This window comes from Plecotus auritus, assembly GCF_963455305.1.
Source record: "Plecotus auritus genome assembly, chromosome: 6".
Lineage (NCBI taxonomy): Eukaryota > Metazoa > Chordata > Mammalia > Chiroptera > Vespertilionidae > Plecotus > Plecotus auritus.
This window is the reverse complement of record NC_137773.1, coordinates 93,562,327-93,581,283: the sequence shown is the minus strand read 5'-3', so window position 1 is coordinate 93,581,283 and position 18,957 is coordinate 93,562,327. Positions and strand designations below refer to the sequence as shown.

General features: G+C 54.9%; 2 protein-coding genes across 4 annotated transcripts; one reads left to right on the top strand and one right to left on the bottom strand.

Moving 5' to 3' along the window:
• Positions 1-268: 268 nt before the first annotated feature.
• On the bottom strand, positions 269-5,543 carry STX10 (syntaxin 10). 3 transcript variants are annotated; one of them, XM_080677000.1, is made up of 8 exons: positions 5,302-5,543; positions 4,890-5,059; positions 4,637-4,731; positions 4,497-4,559; positions 2,450-2,557; positions 2,263-2,369; positions 2,087-2,181; positions 269-1,996 (listed from the first exon to the last, which is right to left on the bottom strand). In XM_080677000.1, the coding sequence occupies exons 1-8, from the start codon at positions 5,334-5,336 to the stop codon at positions 1,920-1,922; spliced, it is 750 nt and encodes a 249-aa protein (XP_080533126.1). In that variant the 5' UTR covers positions 5,337-5,543; the 3' UTR covers positions 269-1,919. The 3 variants fall into 3 exon arrangements, with proteins under 3 accessions (XP_080533126.1, XP_080533125.1, XP_080533127.1); XM_080676999.1 differs by having other exon boundaries at positions 288-1,333; positions 5,302-5,449; XM_080677001.1 differs by having other exon boundaries at positions 646-1,996; positions 2,267-2,369; positions 5,302-5,449.
• A 2,255-nt stretch (positions 5,544-7,798) lies between these two features.
• IER2 (immediate early response 2) lies at positions 7,799-9,859 on the top strand. Its single transcript, XM_080674442.1, has one exon. It carries the CDS (start codon positions 8,307-8,309, stop codon positions 8,985-8,987), a length of 681 nt encoding a protein of 226 aa, XP_080530568.1. The 5' UTR covers positions 7,799-8,306; the 3' UTR covers positions 8,988-9,859.
• Positions 9,860-18,957: the final 9,098 nt, after the last annotated feature.

The following is an 18,957-nucleotide window of genomic DNA, read 5'->3' as shown; positions in this document are numbered from 1 at the left end:
CATGTGTAGACTCACAACACTGCCCAAGGCTGTCCTGCACACATGGCCCCTGCATGGGCACCCCATGGGAGTCCCTCCAAAGCTAGGATAGAGGCTCCCTTGAATGGGCTACTGACCCACTAGCTGCCCTGTGGTCTGACATCCCCCACCCCAGGAGCACATCCCAGACACCTCTCCCTCCATTCTGAGTCAACACAAAAGTTGAGATGGCAAACCTAGCTGTAGAGTCCTGAGAATATGAAATGACAAATGTTCTATGGAGCCAAATAAAGACATGTAAGTGCCTTAGGATCCCATTTATTGTCATTTCAAGCAGCCTGGGAAGGTTAGTTACCTATCTGAGGGATCCCATTGGTCAACAAAAAATCTGCTGGGAGGTGGACAAGGAGGCTACATCCCTGCCCAGGCCAGCTCCTTCCACCCATGATGCAAGGGAATGATATCCATGGGGATGATGACTAATATGGTTCAGGTTGACCTTTGCAGTCAAAAATCCATGTGTAATGTTTGACACCCCCAAAATTTTACTAAGCCTACTGTTGACCAGAAGCCTTACTGATAATACAGTCAATGAGCACATATTTTGTATATGTACCATATAATGTATTCTTACAATAGGCAACAAAAAGGGTTAAGAAAATTATAAAGAATATACATTTATAGTATTTATTTTTAAAATCAGCATATAAATGGGCCCTGCACAGTTTAAACCTGTGTTGTTCAGAGGTCAACTATACTACAATTCACAGGATGGCTTGGGTATGTCTCAGTAAGACCAGCCCATTTGGAGTCCTGAACTCCAGCATCAGCTGTCAAGGGGTTTTGAGGACCAACAGCATTGCCAACAAAAATTCAGAGGTGATGCTGCCCCACCTGACTCCCAGAAGCACATCTTTTAATACCAGAAAGACTTAGAACTGAGTACAGAATGGGCTAAGAGAACCCAAACCATCACATAAGAAAGGAGTCTGTACATGCTTGGTTCTTTTTTGACAAATTGGCCTGATAGAATAACATCCTCATAACATAGAGCACTCTAGAACGTGTATATGAGTGAGTGAGATTCGTGGTTCCCATGCCTGAATAATGTGGGGGATGGAAACATCTGATGATAATCTAAAGTTCACAGCACTTACAAGTTTGCCCAGCTTATACAGGAATCATTTCATACTCGGGAAGGAAGGCTCCATGCAAAGCCCTTAAATTTACAAACGCTGCCTTGTTAGAGTGGCTTCACAGAGGGAACTAGAAGCCAGGTGTGCAGTGGAGCCCAGCGTTACTCGGAGGCACCTCAGAAGTGACCACTCAGCTCCATGGCTAAGGCATTTACCTACTTTGGGTACAGAACAGGCAAAAGATGTTTAGGTTGAACTTCAAACACTCAAGAAAGATTCATGGTTTAAAATTTTCAGTGGCAATAAAATTATCCATCATGAAAACCAAGAAATTAACCAGAATAGTCTTTTCTGCACCTAATACTGGCCACTGAAATCCCTAACATGCACACACGGGTACACACACGCACACACCTGTGCGTGCAAACGAGGTTTAGAGTTCCCATTCAGGAAGCAGCCACAGGTTTAGAGTCAACATACCATATGATCTAAATATGTACAAAAAAGGCTGGGATTTTATTTCCAAGTTGGCACATGTAGAAGGCACAGGGGTGAATAAATGGCTTTGGGACACTGGAAATAAAAATGGGACAGGATGTGTCTGAGGTCCCCCTACCTCCACCACCCCCTAAGTGCACTTGAGAAAGAACCAGTGGTGGGGGCTCCAACCAGGGACCCTGAGGGTCCCACTGGCTCTCGATGAGAGCCTTGGGACAGCTCCCCAGACATGACACCCTCCTCCCAGGGGGCAGGGCCCTACCAGCTCCCCCAGCTTGAGGGATCAGCCCCCTGGGAGAGCCAGGATCAGAGAGAGAAGAGCAGGATGAGAACCAGGAGAAGCACCCCCAACAGCACCACAATTGCACACCACTGTCGGCGGTCTAGGGGTAAGAGGGTCAGAAGTCATGAGGGAGGCAGCACCACCCCATGCCTCCACCGCCCCCCCAAATTGCCTCCCCCAGAGAACTCACCACTTGTCATATGGGACACTTTGGCCATCTTCCTGAGGACCCCATCCATCCGGGACTGGGTGTGGTCCATCTCATGAGCAAAGGTGTCCAGCATGCTGCCAAGACCAAGATGGTGTAAGCCTTCAAAGGGGAGCCGGCCTCAGGCTCCCGGCCCACCCTGGGGGTCCTGGCCTCACATGCCCTGCTCATCCAGCTCCTCCCCAACACGGCCGGACATGTGTTTCAGAACCCGGATGCTCCCAGACACCAATTCCAGCTGTTGATCCTGTTGGTCCATGATCAGCTGCAGATTGGAGAGGTGGGAACTGCTGTCATCAGGGAGACCCGAGTTCCTCCAGCCCATGACTGACCAGCCACACAAACCTGCTGTGTGGCCTGCTGCTCCTCAATGTAGCGAGAGGTGACAGAGACCACGCTGGCATCCAGCAGGTCACTGGATGGCTTCTGGGCAGTTGGCTTGCCCGTTAGCATCTGGTGGGGCACAGAACACAAGCTCAAGGAAGAACACCCACTCACCAGAGAGCCAGACACAGACAAATTTAGATGGTGGTTAGTCAGTAAGGCAGTGTTTAAAGTGCAATGGCCTGGGTTCCTCAGACCCACTTAACAGCAAGGTGACAGACCCCAAGGCCATACCACTTGACCTCCCTGTGTATCAGTTTCCTCAGCTGTAAAATGGGGAAAACTACAATCCCTGTTTGCTGAGGTTGGAATGAGAAAATTAATCCATGGAAAACACTTATCTATATATAGAAAAGGCTAATATGCTAAGTATCCATCTGACCAGTAGCTATGATGCACAATGACCACCAGGGGGCAGACGCTCAATGCAGGAGCTGCAGTGATGCACACTGGCCATTTACAGAGAAACGGCACCTCGGACCTGGCACGCACTAAGCAACCCTGGAGTGACACCCCACTAAATCGCAGCCAACGCTGCCAAGACCCCATGATGCAAAATGTGGCCCACAGCCCAGCCCGGAAAGGGTGGCTGTGGGTGCTGGGTAATGATGTCACATAGCAACACCCAGCTCCCTCTCCCTAGCAATTAGCCTCCTTGGAGTTTCTTCTGCCCAGAAACACAATTTGCTTTATAGCCAGGTGGAAACATTTTACACTGTAACCAAATGTCTGTGAAGCAGTTTTCCCATGCCTCATCTCATTTGATCCTCACAAAAGTCCTGGAGTAGGTAGGTAGGAGACTCAGTAGAATCCTATTTTCTTTTCATTAGCCGGAAAATGGATATTTAGAAACTGAAAAGAAGAAATGATGAACCTTGAAAGTGACTTCAGGTTTCCTCACTGCACAGAATATAGTCAAACACTGCTGCAGTTAAATATTTCACCCTTTGTTCTCCCTGCATGATCTACAACAATAATCTGTTTGTGTTGATATTTACTGTGTTGCTGACAATTACCTGAAAGAGAAATTGGGGTGCTTCACTGGGCTGGAAAAAGTTTAGCTAAATCAGAAAGCAGGTCAAATTAAGCAAGTTTATTCTATATATATAAAAGGCTAAGTTGACTCGCCCATGCGCGATACATATAAAACTCTCACTAGCACCAATCACATGCATGTGTTTTGATCTGTCATTGTAAATCGTGAATTTGGTTGACACTTCTATTATAGAGAAAGGGCAAATAGTGATATTAAAATATTTCTAATTAATTTCCTTTCAATGTGCATGAATTTGTGCACTGGGCCGCTAGTTACCATATAAACAAGTGTGAGAATATGGACTTTAATCCCCAAGGTAGCACACCAGGAAAGCACATAGGCACTGCTACAGGACTCCAAGCTGGTGTGGGCCTCAGCTCCCCCACCCTCCTAGATCTCATGTGGGCTTATGATGGGATGGGGAGAGGCTGGTGGTGTCACAACATACAAAGAATGGGCATACAACATAGAGGGGAAAGGTGTACAGACAGGCAGCAGGGCGCATTCGAACAAAAGGCATGAGCAGGCACACACACAAAGCAAGCACTCCCACCGGGGGTGGTGGGGGTGGGGAGAAGGTGTGCATGCACAAGGCAGATAAGATACACTCAGAGGCCAAGTTCACACACTCAGATAGGTCAAGTGCATACACAGAGGAAAAATGTAGGCATATATGCTGGAAACAGTAAACACAGAAAACAAAGAGGATAGGTATACAGACACCACTCACCCCGCCCTGGGAAACCAGTATAGACCTCCAGGACAAGGCAGTAGGGAGTATTATACAATCAGTGAGGGCTCAGGTATACACATACAGAAAGCAGGCAGGTAGACAGCCAAGAGGACTGCACACAAAAAGGATGGGCACTGACATATGAGGGACAGACATACACTTTCCCAGGGAACAAGCAAACACACACCGAGGAGAGGCTCACCCTGAAAAATGTTTTGGGTCAGGTCAAGATGCCTTACCTCTCTATTATTTCTCTCCATGAAGGCTATGGCTGCTGGGCTGACCATATGGTCCTTCATTTCCTGGGGGTGAGGACAGCATCAGAGAGTAAAGACGCCCCAACCTCCACCCTTACCCATCATAACCTCCTCTCTCTCACCTGGACAGCTTCCCGCATCCGCTCCACGAATACCTTTCTCTCCTGCAGGTCCCCAGCTGGAAGCTTGAATTTGCCTGGGTTGGCTTCCACTATGCGTAGGTCCCGAGTCAAGAGTCAAGGCCACAGCTAGACACAACCCCCTCATCTGCCTCAAAGCCTTCAACTCCTCCCTGGTGTCCAGCCTCCCAGATCCCCCTGCCACCGAAATGGGCTTTCCCAGGCCGCCCTCTAACCCTCCAACCGTCCAGGATATCGATGGTCTCCTCCAAGTCTTCGAGGTCCCACTCGATGCTGCGCAGGCCATTCCGCAGTTCATTGGTCGTCCAGTCCAGCTCCTCGCGTCCGACCGCGGCGCCCTCCTGCAGGAGCTCACACCAGCGCTGGTACAGCCCGCGGGCTGTGTTCACCGCCTTCTGCACCTCGCTGCAGGCAGGGACACAGCGGGCGCGTCTGGGGGCAGGCGGGCCTTCCGCCCGCCGCTGCGCCCCCAAATGAGTGGGGGAGCTCAGAGGACCCCTACATTATTTTGCGTACCTCTCCCACTCGGCCACTGGGTGATCCCGACCCGCGCACCCCAAGACCGCTTGGCACGCTGCGGCCCGCATCCGGGCACTGGCTGGCAGGGGCCCGAGCACCCTCTACCCTCCCCCATCACTGTCACTCACCCTCGGACTACAAAGAACGGGTCTTCGAGAGACATGTCACCGCCCCCCGTCGGAGACCGAGCCCCCTGCTTTCTGGGCCTGGATAGCTGGTTTCCTCGCAGCGGGGGAGAGCACGCCACCACCCCCGCCCCCGTCACGTGACCCAGGCCACCATAGAGAGCCGGACCACGAGGAGAGAAAGAGAGGCCTCAAAAGCCGGAAGTGCAGAACTCCCGCCGCCTCCGCGGCCATCTTGGCTGTGGGCAGAGGCGGCTTTCTGTGCGCATGCCTCCGCCCTTCGCGTCCGCTTATCTCGCTGTTCCCCGCCTTCCCCTAGTTCTGCCTGACCAGGCTGGAGTCTGAACTCGGGATCTCTGGGTTCGAGACCCAGCCCCTGGAATGGTTGCTGCGCAACCTCAGTTTCCCTTCCCGGCAATGTAAATAATAATAACCTCCCAGAAATCAGACGAGATTGTGGCTGGGGAAGGGGCTCATTCGTTTCGTAGATCCTTTTAACGGACTCCTTGAGCCTGCACCCGGATCCTATCCAGGGAGATCTGTCCCAGCCCAGGGTCGGGAGTGGCAGGTTTGGGAAGGGCTGGGGGGAAAGGTGATCGTCCCCACCTTCCTGCGGGCAGGGTGATGTGCGGGCATTCTGTGGGTAGTTCTACTGAACTCTCATTTTTCCTGCTGAGGAGGGGCACATCGAGGTCCCCATCGGGCGGAATGGCCGCTAGTGGACGCCCCGGAGATGCTCCTGGGGGGATAGGGTCTTACTGGGTGTGAGCCTAGGAGTTGCGGGAAGGTGTGGGTGGTGGCTCTGAGGATTGTTTCCAGAGCAGAGGAGCCCTCTGCGTGTGGGGTCTCCTGTCTGGGGAGAGACCAGGAATGCTTGGGGAGGAATTCAACGTCTCTGTCACACAGGGGCGTTCCTTGTGGGGCTAGGGAAAGCACTTTTTGGGGGGGGGTGTGGGGAAGCCATCGCCTGAATGAGGTCCTGATCTCCCTCTGGAGGGTGGGCGGGATCTCTGAAGAAGTCTTCAGAGGGTCGCCCCTGTGTGTGTCAGAGTCGCTGTGTGGGGTTTTAGAGTTAGTACCTGGGTTGGCGATGTCATAGTGGAGTCTCTGAGGTGCCGGGGTGGCGGTTGGGGTTGGGGGTGTGGGGACATTCTCAGCCGGTCCCCGCAGTGTGTGGCAGGAAAGGTCGCTGAATGGGGACAGTTGTTGTACGGGGTCTTTTAGGGATTTTGAGTCCCCAGGTGCATGGAGCGGGACCTGAGCGTCCTCCAAGGGTGCATGAGATAACTAATTGGGGGGGAGGGGAGCAGTAATACCTGGGAGGGGGCCTTGTAGGGAGAAATAACTGGGAAGACGGGGATAATGGGGCCCTCACCGGGCCGCCCCTAGTGCAGGCAAGGTCTTTGTCTGGGAGATGGCGTCAGTGGGAGCCCAGAGATCACCCCAACCCGCCCGCGGGGGGCATTCCCGGAGGGGCGTCACGCCATCCTGGCCTCCCGGGAAGGAAGCGAAACCTTCCTCTTCGGCCCCACTGGACACAGGTCCGGAAGCCGGGGGCTCCAGACAGCCTTAGCCCGGAGAGGGGAAAGGAAGAGGGCGTGTTTGGGGGCTAGGCCCCACCCACGCCCGCCCGGCCGGAAAAAGCCGGCTATTGCCCAGTATGGAGAGCCCGGCCCCTGTCCTTATATGGGCAGCCGGAAGTGGCTCGGCCACCTGCCCTACGTCATTACTTCCAAATTTAGTCTGGATGTCGCCCGGACCGTGTGGCGGGAAGGCTCTGCGCTCCAGTCGAGTGGGCGGAGCCTCCCCTTAAAGTGCCCGTACCGCGAATGAATGGAGCCATTCAAATTTGCAGCTTTTTGGGGGGGAGGAACTGGGACTAGGTTTTCTAGGAGAGGTAGCGCGTGGCGGAGGGTAGGTTCGATGTTCTCTATCTGCTCTCTGCGTTGCTCGGTTTTCAGCTCCTACCCCAACCGCGCCTCTTCAGGTGCAGAGGCAGAGCGCGGCCCGGTCGTTTAGGGGCCTCAGCCATGGGTTCAACCGGATGTCGTGTGGCCAGGTCCTCCACCTTGCGTGGAGCTGGTGCCGAAGGAAACTGGGAGGATGTTCAGTGCGGAGAGCAGAGATGGCAGCCTGGGATGCGCTCATATCTGCAGACTTCCGCCGCCAGTGCAGCTGGCAACTTAGCCCTGGACCAGCCAGCTTACCCTGTTCTGCTTACAGACAAGGGGAGTGAGGAGGGCTGGCGTAGGTTAGATACTATAGAGGTGATGGCCTCCTTTCCCTGCAATTGGCCCATTTATTCGTTTAGCAAATATTGGACTAGTCAGTCAGCCTCGGTTTCCCCACGTGAAGAAATCAAGTATAACAGCAGTACCGTCCGTGAGGGATCAATGAGATATTTATGAAAGGAAAGCCTTTAACATGGTCTGGCACGTAGTAACCAATTAGTGTTAGCATTGTTATTGGTTCAAGAAACTCTAATGAGACGCCTGGAACTGTGCCCACGGGGGTTGTACGGGCTCAAACCCGGGTATTCCCCTGTGCTAAGGAAAACTAGCCGCCTACGACCTGCTGGGGCCAGCGAACTCCAGCACGTGGGTGAGCCCTGAGCCTCACCCTAGGCTCCGCTCCCCTGGGCCTGCGCGCGGGAGCATTGAGGTGGTGAGAGCTGATAAAGAAGACCACCCCAAGTGTTCAGAGGGTACTGGGGAATGCTCCCCCTCGTCCGGGCTAGTGTCCCTTTTGTCTGTCCAGTAAATTTCACCCTGTCGCTTTAAGGCTTAAGTCTCTGGCCCCAACGCGGTGGAAAGCCCGATGCAGTGCTCTGATTGGGCGGGGCATCATGGTGACGTTACTCCGGGTACAAATGGGCCCCGGTGGCGGGCGCCCGGGCAGAGCGTCCTAGGGGTGTTACGGCGTCTCTCTGCGTGAGGAGAAAAAGCGTGAGCAAGCGCGCAGTCCGAAGTGCATCTGCTCAGCAGGGAAGTCCCCACCGTCGAGTCGCCATGGAGGTGCAAAAGGAGGCGCAACGCATTATGACCCTGTCGGTGTGGAAAATGTACCACTCGCGCATGCAGCGCGGAGGGCTGCGGCTGCACCGGAGTCTGCAACTGTCTCTGGTCATGCGTAGCGCCCGGGAGCTTTACCTCTCGGCCAAGGTGGAAGCCCACGAGCAGCCCGAAGTGCCCTCGCCAGTCGCCCGCTCCCCTGACCCTCGCCTGCACACACCGCGGCAAGCACAAACCGCAGCGGAAGCAGCGTCCACCGACGGTGAGCAGCCCTGCCCAGAGCCCATGGACACTCAGGAGGCGCCGAAAGCCGAGGAGACCCCTGCCCGCTGTGCCCCGAGACCCGCCAAAGTCAGCCGCAAGCGGCGGAGCAGCAGCCTCAGCGACGGCGGGGATGCCGGACTGGTCCCGAGCAAGAAAGCCCGTCTAGAAAAGGAGGACGCGGAGGAAGAGGAGTCTTCGGAGGTCTCCGATCGCCTGCAGGTCCCTCCCGCGCAAGCGGAAGGTGCCTTCCCCAATCTGGCGCGGGTCCTCCAGAGGCGCTTCTCTGGCCTCCTGAACTGCAGCCCCTCCGCCCCCCCGACAGCGCCTCCGCCGCCGGCTTGCGAGGCGAAGCCGGCCTGCCGCTCGGCGGATAGCATGCTGAACGTGCTCGTACGAGCCGTGGTGGCTTTCTGAGGGCCCCCGAGCGCCGCTGCCGGAGTCCAGAGCGCGGGCCGAACCGTCGGCCCGAGTACACACACCCGAAGCCAGGCCACCCCCGCGGGAAGGCCCGCGGAAACGGTGGAGAGGAGCCGCGGCCCGGGAAGCTGTCGCCACCGTGTGCAGTGGCGGCGCCAAGGAACCTGAGCCGGGGCTGGGGCGCCCTCCTCCGAGACCGGCCGCGCCCACAGGTGCTGTCTTAAACGACGGGGACGTGGCCTTTCCGTCTCCTTCTGGGACTGGGTGAGGGGGGTCTGGTTCCTGACATTCCTCAGGGTCGGACTTTAATTTTCACTGGGGGCTGTGCTGCCCTTTCGAGGTTTTTCGATAGTTGGTGTCCTCGTTCCCAGCGCGGCATTACAGGCACCCTTTCCCCTCGGGTGACATGCTTATGCAAGCGGTCATCGTTGCGTCATGGGCAGGCGTGGGGCGCTTCCTGCTGCCTTGCGTGGGTGTGGGGCCTGGGAGGGGGGCTGCCTGAGGCACAGCCCCCGCGCTTCTCCCCGCACCCTTGTGCCTTCAGGTCAGGGGGAACGGATCTCATTTCAGGTTAATTTTTTTTCTCGTTTGGTGCTTTCGAGGTGGGGATATGCGCACAGTCTCAAGCGTGACCCTCCCTCAGGCACAATCAACCCAGAAGATTTTGGTCTGAATCACAGAAGTGGGGGAGGGGTGCTCCTAGCTCTGTAAGGCTGAGCTAGGCCCAGTCGGGTGAGACTGGATCGGTTTGGGGAGGGGAGATTCAATCTAGCCAGTGCATTTGAGGGCCTATTTACTCTGGTGGGTTCTGTTTAACTCTGTCTGTCTGGCCTTTTGCTAGAGAGACCAGATACGAAAATAAAGACCATTTAACTAAAAAGTCGACTGTCTGGTTTTCTTCCCTGGTGGGGGAGGGGCGGGATTAAGGGCAAGGAGCTGGGGCCGCAGGAACCGGCCCGACCGGCTCCCACGTGGGCGGGAGGGGCTGGGCCCCCTTTTCTCAGCCAGTACACTTCCGTTCTGGGCACCCTGGCGCTCTTACTCCTTAGAAGTTCCCCTACAGCCCTGGCTCAGTTGGGTAGAGCGTCATCACTACACGCCTAAGTTTTGGGGTCCATCCCAGGTCAGGACTCAGCCAAGAGGCAACCAATGAATGGGTGTCACAGCAGGGTCGTGTTTCTCCGTCTCTCCCTCTCTGTAAAATCGGTGAGTGAAATTAAAAAATAAGTTTCCCCTGCAAGTCTGGGAGAGCGAGGGCTTTCACAGTTCCTAGTTCGGGAGGATACTGCTGGGGACCGTGCCCCATGCGCAGTTGGGGAGCCACGCAGATTCCCCCCACCCGGCTGCACTTGACCAACAGATTCCGTTCTGGCGGGGGACCCTTGGGGGTGGAGGGGCAGGAAGCTGAGCAGGTAAACTTGGGATCCCTCTGGATACCATGTTCCAGTCTCTGGCTGTGGGGTTTGTTTGGCTCAGACAGGGAGGTAAGCACCCAGCCTCAGTTTCCTCATCTGTGGAGTCAAACTTGAAACAGCTTCCCAGGAGGAGGCTGCAGGTTTAGAAGTGCTCCTGGGAGCCTTTGTTATTTGGCTTGGCTCCACCCCAGGGGAGAAAGTCCTCATAATTCACCCAGTACTGGCCCGGAGAGGGGCCGTTGGGAGGACAAAGGAGCCGCAGGTGTGGGGAGAGGCGCGGGAAAGCACCCGCCCCACCTCCGAAAGGCTAGGTCCCCGGATCTGACCCTGAGGTGGGAGGGTGGGAGGAGGAGGATGCATGGAGGAGCCCTCACCACACAAGCCTCTTAACCTCCCCCCCAACCCGCAGCTGTCCTCCACAGCCCCCTGATTCCTTCATGGGGAAGGTGGGAGACCGCGCCACCTAGAACTCCCCAGTGGGACGTGGGGGGAGTGGAGGGGCAGCCCCGCACCTCCAATGGCAGCCTCCGCGTAGGCGCAACTCCCCTGAGAACTGGCCGGGCCCCAGGAAGTCCCCGGCTGCGGGAGGGGGCCCCACTGCGCATCCTGTCGCAGGAACCGCCGGCCCTTCCTTCCGCGGGAAGCGGTGGGGCGATTCCCGCCCCGGCCGCGGGCATTTCCGAGCCGGCCCCGGGGAGGGGCTGGAGGGGACACGGTGGGAGACAGGCTGGCACCTCACACACACGTCACCAGTCAGAATAAGCTACATAGAGAACTTGTCACAATAACCGACATCTATAGGGCCTGGAGCTGTCAGTCCATGACTTGGCACTAGGTTATTGGGACAGGCCCTCTGGGGAATAGTTGATTGGACAATGGCTGCAAAACCGACAAATGCCCATACCCTGAGACCCTCTGATTCCCCAAGGAGTTTCCAGAAGGGTGTTCACCACAGTGCTGTCTGAAATGGGCACAGATTTGAAACAACCTACGTCCCCACCCCAAAGGTAAAAGGCCTGAGCCTGACAGATCTACCCGCTCAGGCAACCACGCTGCTGGTGACAAGAGCCAGCTGCAGAAGCTGTGGGGTGAGGAGCACAGATTTCTGCGCCCAGTCAGTCAGTTCTACTTGCTTCCTGTGCAATTTTGAGTAAGTTACTTCACCTCTCTGGGCCTCAGTTTCACTGGCTGCAAATTTTGGAATTTACCTCTTAGATTCATTGTAAAGATTAATCAAGACAGTACACAGGAAGTGCTTAGTAAAATGCCTGGCACAGTGTTATTTTTTATTGTTAAGAGGCCAGGACGACAACAGTACAAATATATATGTATGGAAAAGTGTGTGTAGATGCTGTGTTAAACCCAGAGAGTTTGAAAAATCGTTCCCTCCTTCTCCAGTAGCTCAATATGAACAAGAATCTGCGTCCCCTCCCAGCTCCAGGGTTTGGCCATACCTAGTGAGTTGGCAGGGTTGATTTTTTTTTTTTTTTAATTATTGATTTTTTACAGAGCGGAAGGGAGAGGGATAGAGAGCTAGAAACATCGATGAGAGAGAAACATCGATCAGCTGCCTCCTGCACACTCCCTACTGGGTATGTGCCCGCAACCAAGGTACATGCCCTTGACCAGAATCAAACCTGGGACCCTTGAGTCCGCAGGCCGACACTCTATCCACTGAGCCAAACTGGTTAGGGTAGGGTTGATTTTTTTTTTCTCCTGCAGGCTCCATGCTCATGGTTTCTTACTATGTTACCAGTGATTCCTGGTATCAGGCCTTGGACCTCTCTGTCTACACTCACTTCTGGCAGCCTCATTCAGTTTTAGGGCTCTAAATGCCACCTCTATGTGTACTACTAAATTTAGCTATCCATCCCAGTCTCCTTGTGGGGGTCTAAGGTATTCCAAATAGAACAGTAGCCAAAGGGAATTCTTGCTATTTCCTACCGGTCTTCCAATTCAGGACTCCTCCAAGCCTTTCCCCATCTTCCTGGCTTCCTCCTTGCCCTTGACCCCTACAATCTATTTTACACAGCAGCTGCACTGATTTTATAAAACACAAACTAGATCTTTTCACTCTCCCAGATCTCCCCTGCTTCTAACACACTAGCCTCCTTTCTGCTTGCAGAATGGGCCAAACACGTTCTAGCCCCAGGGCCTTTGCACTTGCTGTTCCTTCTGCCTGCAGTGCCTTTCTCCCAGATACCCACACGTCCATCTTCATTTTCTTCAGGTTTTTGCTGAAATGTCACCTCCTTAGGGAGGCTTTCTTTGGCTACCTGACTAAAATAGCACCCCACTCTACTCAGCCTCCTTTAGAGCACTGCTCACCATTTGAGAAGATATATTTATGTTTTATTTAGCATCTGCACCCCCATTCAAATGTTTCATGAATAAATGCCCAGCCCAGGCCAAAACGAGTAAATGATGTTGTCTGGGGTAAGCAGATGCTAAGTGCTTAATATTTATTATCTCATTTAATCTATGGCTTCCGATGGCTCTTAGAAGTTCTCAAACTTCAGACAGTTGACAGGATTTTTATCAGATCTGTGTAACAACTGTACAAGTATTATTTATCTAATTTTTAAACTTAATGGTAAATTAATCACTCACCATACTTAGAAGGTAACAAACAGTTCATAAAAGTTACAATGAAAACGAAATACTGTCATAAGATCCTGCTGAAACAGTAGCCAGTGTGAGGTTCCAGACAGCTTTCTTAGTTACAAAGGAAGATTAGCAACGTTAAAGACACATTGTTGCCAAAGGAGGAAGACTATCCTTTAAGTCAGAGAACTAGCTGGGACTGAAAACTGAAAAGAAACTGAGAGATGTATTCTGTTATTTAAATAACAATGAATCACTTTGTCCACTGTCCCAGAGTTAGGAAAATTCTGCTTCTGGAAGAGGGACAACAACCCTATGACTGTCCTGCTGGACCTGGGCCCAGTGCATCTCTGGCCTAATCTTGCATCACCCTCCAGCTATACTGACCTGCTTTTTGTTCCTCACACTTCCAGTCTTCCCAGCCACTGGGCCTTTGTATATGCTCTCTCCTGGAGTGCTTTTTCCTTCCCTATTCACCTAGGGAAGTGTTTGCTGTGTGCCCCCCATTTTGATCCAAGATCCCTATATATGACACTTAGATCAAGAGTTACTTTTTTGTTGTAGTATATATCACAATTAGTTTTACATTTGTTTCTGGGTTTGTCTCCTAGCTTGTGGACTCCAAGAGGGTGGAGACAAATCTAGCAGATGCTTACTACTTAGTTTTGTGAATGAATGAGGCCTTTGAAACTTTCCTTTGAGGTTGGTCCTGGTCCTTCTAATGTCCATTTTTTAAAAAAATATTATTTTATTGATTTCAGAGAGGCAGGGAGAGAGAAAGAGATAAAAACATCAATGATGAGAGAGAATCATTGATTGGCTGCCTCCTGCACACCCGCTACTGAGGACCGAGCCCGAAACCTGGGCATAATGCCCTTGACCGGAATCGAACCCGGAACCCTTCAGTCTGGAGGCCAACGCTCTATGCACTGAGCAAACCCGGCTAGGGCCGTCCATTTTTTTTATAGATCTGAAAATTGAGGACCAGAGACGAAGGCCCTGAAGGAGAGCAGATAGGAGACCGTTCTAGTTGTGTTCCCCATCCTGAGATTCACTTACCCCCCTTCGCTGTGCTGGAATGGGGGAGGGGGAGAGGGGAGAGAGAGCCTCCCAGTTCAGCCTTGGGAAAGGGCCGGGCCACAGGTCGGACCACCCCAGAAACAGCACCCAGACCGGTTTGCCCGGTTCCAGGAGCCTGGGCGAGGTGCCCGCGGGAGGGGGGAAGACCTGCATGGGCCTAGCTGTCAGCCCAGTGGGGCGGGAACTTGATCTCCACCAGGAAATTTAAGTCTCAGGCAGGGAGCTCGAGGTGAGTGAGTCACTGGCCCGGATGGGGGATGGAGCGACCTAGGTGTCAATTACAGGAGGGCGGGGCATGCAAATTTACCCCGCCTCGCGCTCTACGCCCCCTCCGGCCCCGCCCCCACCCCCACCCCACTCTGTGCACTTCGCGGAGCAATTTGCAAGAATTCCCGGTGCAGTGGGTGGGCCCGGCCACGCTCCTCACCCCCAAACCGGTCCCTTCCGGATTCTGCCCAGACCTTCAGACATTGGCAGCGCCCCTACCATTACAAATACGAGGGCGGAACTCAGGGGCCACGCGGGGAGCCAGAGACCACGCTGGGAGTCCCGGGGCTGGGGGTGGCTGAGAATCAGGATAAAGGCGAAAACAGCGGAAGGAAAATGGAGGTTGCTGGAGTTTGAGACTCATGCTACTTGCCCTAGCCATGGAGGATGCTGAAACCCTCCACATGTGTCCAGGGGAGCCCAGAACCCCACATCGGAGTCCAGGGGAACCCAGACCGCCCCCTCCTGTGTCCAGGGTTGCTCTTAGGAGGGCACTTTATATCTGTTTACTGAGGTTCAGCCTCAGGGGTTATTCCACTCATTCTGTGTTAAAATGAGTTTAGGTCTCCCCAAATTTGTGTTCAGGAAAGCTGAGGCCAGGGGCTAAGGCCCTCCGCCTGCACACTCAGGCCGGAGGCCTCCCCAGCCTCAGCTCCCGGCCTGATCTGACCGTTTTGGATGGAGCCCCTCTCAGCAGAAATCTCGACGCCTTCCAGCCTCCTGGCCCATCCTCCCCAGATTAAACCGCCCCACACCAGCACATGGTTAACTGTCAGTTAAGAAATCATCTCAGCGTTCACCGTTTCCCCCTCCCTCCCGCCCCTAGACAGCTCTTGGGCCCCCTAGGTTCCTGCCTTCCCGGCCTGCCACCCGACTGGCACCAATTAATTTCCTCCTCAGCCTCTCCACCCACATCTGGTTGCCAGCTGCTCGGCTTCGCCCTGCCTGCCCCCCCCCCCCCGCCGGGGTCTCCCAGGGAATTGCTAACAGCTCTCCTCTTTCCTGTGCCCCCCAAATATAGGCCGCCCCGCCAGAGCACACAGCCCCTGCCAGCAGCGTGGGCTAGTCAGAAGCTGACAGGACGTGGCGGAGAGATCTTAAGTCGGATGGAGGAGGGGTGGAGTGTGAAACTTTCTGGCCCCGAGATGCTGCTGGGGGATAAAAAGAGGGGAGTCGGGTGGAAGGAGACAGGAGCTTTCGTCTATGCTAAAGGCTCAAGATCAAAGCCCTCTGGCTTCCAGATGGGCACTGTGGGGGAGGGCTTCTCCTCCGGGGGCGGCCGGGCTCAGCCCCCCTTACTCGGAAAGCCCCTGAGACTTGGTGGTGACAGCTGTGCCCTAGCCCTCTTGCGAGGTGTTTCCTTTTCCAGAGCTCGCACTCCCGGCCCTCCCGAAACGCTGGCCTGCAGCCCGGAGACACCGCAAGACACCCGCCTGGACCTTTGGAAGGGGCTCCCCACAGGGTCTTCCTGGATGAGGGAGGGGGAGGCGACTGCTGGAGAACAATGGGCTTCTGTGGCTGCCGGGCGCCAGGCGCTTCCTGTTAACCCTTTCCTGGAGGGGCAGTAGTGGGGAGCACCTCTGAGGCCTGGCCTGGTGGGGGGTGGGGGAGGGGGAGTGAGGGGATGGACAAAGCAAGCCAATACGCAGTGCCTTGTCTGTCCCAGGCGTTGTTTGCACAAGTGACTGGAAACGGTGATGTGGATGCGGACCTTGCCCTCCGCTTTGGCCTCCCAGGACCAGGTCCTTTCCCCTCCGAGGCTGAGGAGTGTGCAGCCAGGGGACCGGGCGTGGCTCACCCGGAAGCCTCCAACTCCGAGCTCTGAGAAATCCCAGGGTCTCTGGGGCTGGGCTGCGGGACCCAAGTGTCCCAGGTAAATGCAAGGCACAGCTAATTCCGCCATCACTGTCCTAGCTGCCTGCCTGCCCTGTTGCCCAGGGGTCATGCCCCGCCCCCGCCCCCCGCCCCGCCCCCGCCCCCAGTTACCTCACTGGTCTGGGCCTCAGTTTCCTATAGTTTGGGAAGTTCTCCCAAGGGCCTGACAGGAGCACAGGGCCGTCCTAAGGGGCTGGAGGGAGCCGAGTTGAAGTCTTGGAAACCTCAGCTCCACCTTGGAGCCCTGGGAAGACAAGTTGGGGGAATTCGCTGTGTTAACTGAGGCTTCATGCAAAGTCCCTTCTGTTGGCCGAGCCAGCCGGAGAAGCACCCCCAGAAGGTTCTGGGAGTGTTCAAGGGCCTCTGGAGAGGCAGCATCCGCCCCCGGGGGGCTTCCGGTTCGCTACAGAGCAGATGACACACCCTGTTCTAAGAAGAGACTTGTATTGATGCTGACTGCCAGCTGGGTGCTGTGTGCGGCTTGTATTCACTTAGTCAACCCTCCTGCAAGCCTGGGTCAGAATGAAAGCAAGCACTTTCACTAGCCCCCTTTTACAGATGAAGGGCTTGAGGCACAGAGCAAATGTACATCTAATAAAACAAAGTCCATTGGTGTTTCTTTCTCTCCTAGATTTGGGTGGGAGAGCGGGGTGGGTAGGGACCTTTGCTTCTATAAACCCAGCAACCAACCTCCAGTTCACAAATAAGGAGAGCGCGCCCGGGTTTCTCTCTGTCTCTCTGTCTCTCTGTCTCTCTCTCCTTGAGTCCACATCTGAGCACCCACCAGGTCTGCCCACTTGCTAGGTGACTCTGACACTCTGACATCTTTTCTCCTTTCAAAGATGAAAACATCCCTAGTGGCCAATTTGTGCACACTCCCCCAGGGGATTGAAAAGGACAAAGGTGGTTTGTGTGTCAGTGTGTGTGTGTGTGTGTGTGAGAGAGAGAGAGAGAGAGAGAGAGAGAGAGAGAGATCATTATTTACTGAGCAAAATCAAACTGCTAGACTGGGAAGGCTGCTGCCTGGCCCCCTGGCTGGTGTCTGGAACAGGAAGTTGCTCAGTGCTTTGCCCTTTAGACCCCAGGGCAGTCAGGGCGGGCTGACCGGACACCACCCTCCCAATCAGGGTCCTTTTTGAGGCCGGGAGAGGCCTGGACCTGGACTGCAGGCCAGCCCACTGCCAACCGGCCTCCACCTGAGGCCCCCTCCCTCCCTTCTCGCCTCTGTTTTGACCCACCTGTCCGGAATTAACCTTATTTTGGCTTCTTGCCCGGAGGAAAGCCAAAACAAGCCTGCAATTACTCACTGCTGCCTCCCTGGAGGCTACAGCATTCACTCAGAGTGGGGTGGGGTGGGATGGGGCTCCTGGGACCCTCTCCCCCTTGGGCTCAAGTCTGCAGCACCGAGTTCCTCGGATTCCCCAGCTACCCTCCGACTCCCCACAGATGCCGTCTTATAAACAGATGCTGGAATTTTCAAAGTGCCGTCACGTTGTTTGGGATAAGGCATTGCTTTCCAAGAGGGGTGGGTGTGAAGCTGGTCAGAAACGGAGGCTTGGAGGAGGGGCATGCCCTTGGCCCACCAAAGCTTTCCTTTCCGTCGGGGTGGGGCGCTTCCCTCTCCCGCCTGGGGATGAGGCCACGGAAGAGGGAGCCTGTGAGGGAGGGCCTTGGGGACTCTGCAGTCAGCACCACCTCTGTGTCGCCAGTTCCCTGGCCTCCTTCCTTATGCCAGGCTTGTCCCTCTTTCTCATGACTCTCTCTACCCTCACAGTGGTCCCAATGAGGTGAAAGCCAGCCCTGTTCCTGAAAGCTGGAGCCAGGGTCCAGCCCCAGGGCCACGTTCCCCACCCATGGACATGGCTTCTGGTGAGACCCAACAGGTGGCGAGTGGGCTTGACCCCAACACCCTAAACTGCATCTAGGCCCAGAGGGTCACACACAGCCAGGCACACACGCTCGGATCGTCCTGGAATAGTTCCATGGTGTACCTGGCCCCTGCTCTTGGTGCCTGGTGATTCCCCTCCTTGCAGTTAGCCTGTATACTCTCGAAAATGGGGAGAAGACCCTCTACTAGCTACTCCTGCCGTCTCCCTGCCGGATGGCCCCCACCGCTTCCCACTCAAGGTCAGCCTGAATCTTCCCGATCCTCCTCCTTTAACTCCTATTGCAACTTTAGCCCATCCAGTCCCATTGCCATGGCATCCATGGTACCCAGAAGGTCTTATGCCCCCTAATGCTTCTTCCAGGCTCAGGCACCTCGGAGCCAGCAAGCATTTACTCAGCACCCCTATGTCCCCAGCACACGCTGAGGCTGTGCCTCACCTTCAAGACAGGCAGCCACAGACCTTGTCCAAGTTTACCTGATAAGTGAGACTTGGAGTCTCAGAGCGTAAGGATGACAATCATCATGACAGCTATTGCTTACTGGTTTAAGCATTTCACTTGTATGAACTCACGGAGTCCCTGCAACAAAGATTTATTGTGGCTCTTGCATCTCGGCCTCCACGTGAGCCACTGCCACAGCCGCATCGGCAAGCACAGGAAGCGGGGGTGGGGGTGGTAATGCTGGTGGCTTGCATCGTCACAGGATCAGCTTCTACAAATATCACCCAGGTGAACTGGGAAAGTTGGTGTGAGGCATCACCATGTAACGAGGAACCAGAGCTTCTGCCCAACTGTCCACCTTGATAAACTATGGCCCTCGGTCAGTGAGCAGACACGGG

Excerpts from the sequence above, each read along its gene's own strand:
- STX10 (XM_080676999.1), bottom strand. The coding sequence starts at position 5,336 with ATGTCTCTCGAAGACCCGTTCTTTGTAGTCCGAGG. Across the intron at positions 4,732-4,889 it reads AGACTTGGAGGAGACCATCG|GCATAGTGGAAGCCAACCCA; the intron begins ATATCCTGGACG and ends CTCGGGACCTAC. Across the intron at positions 2,182-2,262 it reads GAGCTGGATGAGCAGGGCAT|CATGCTGGACACCTTTGCTC; the intron begins GTGAGGCCAGGA and ends TGGTCTTGGCAG.
- IER2 (XM_080674442.1), top strand. The coding sequence starts at position 8,307 with ATGGAGGTGCAAAAGGAGGCGCAACGCATTATGACCCTGTCGGTGTGG.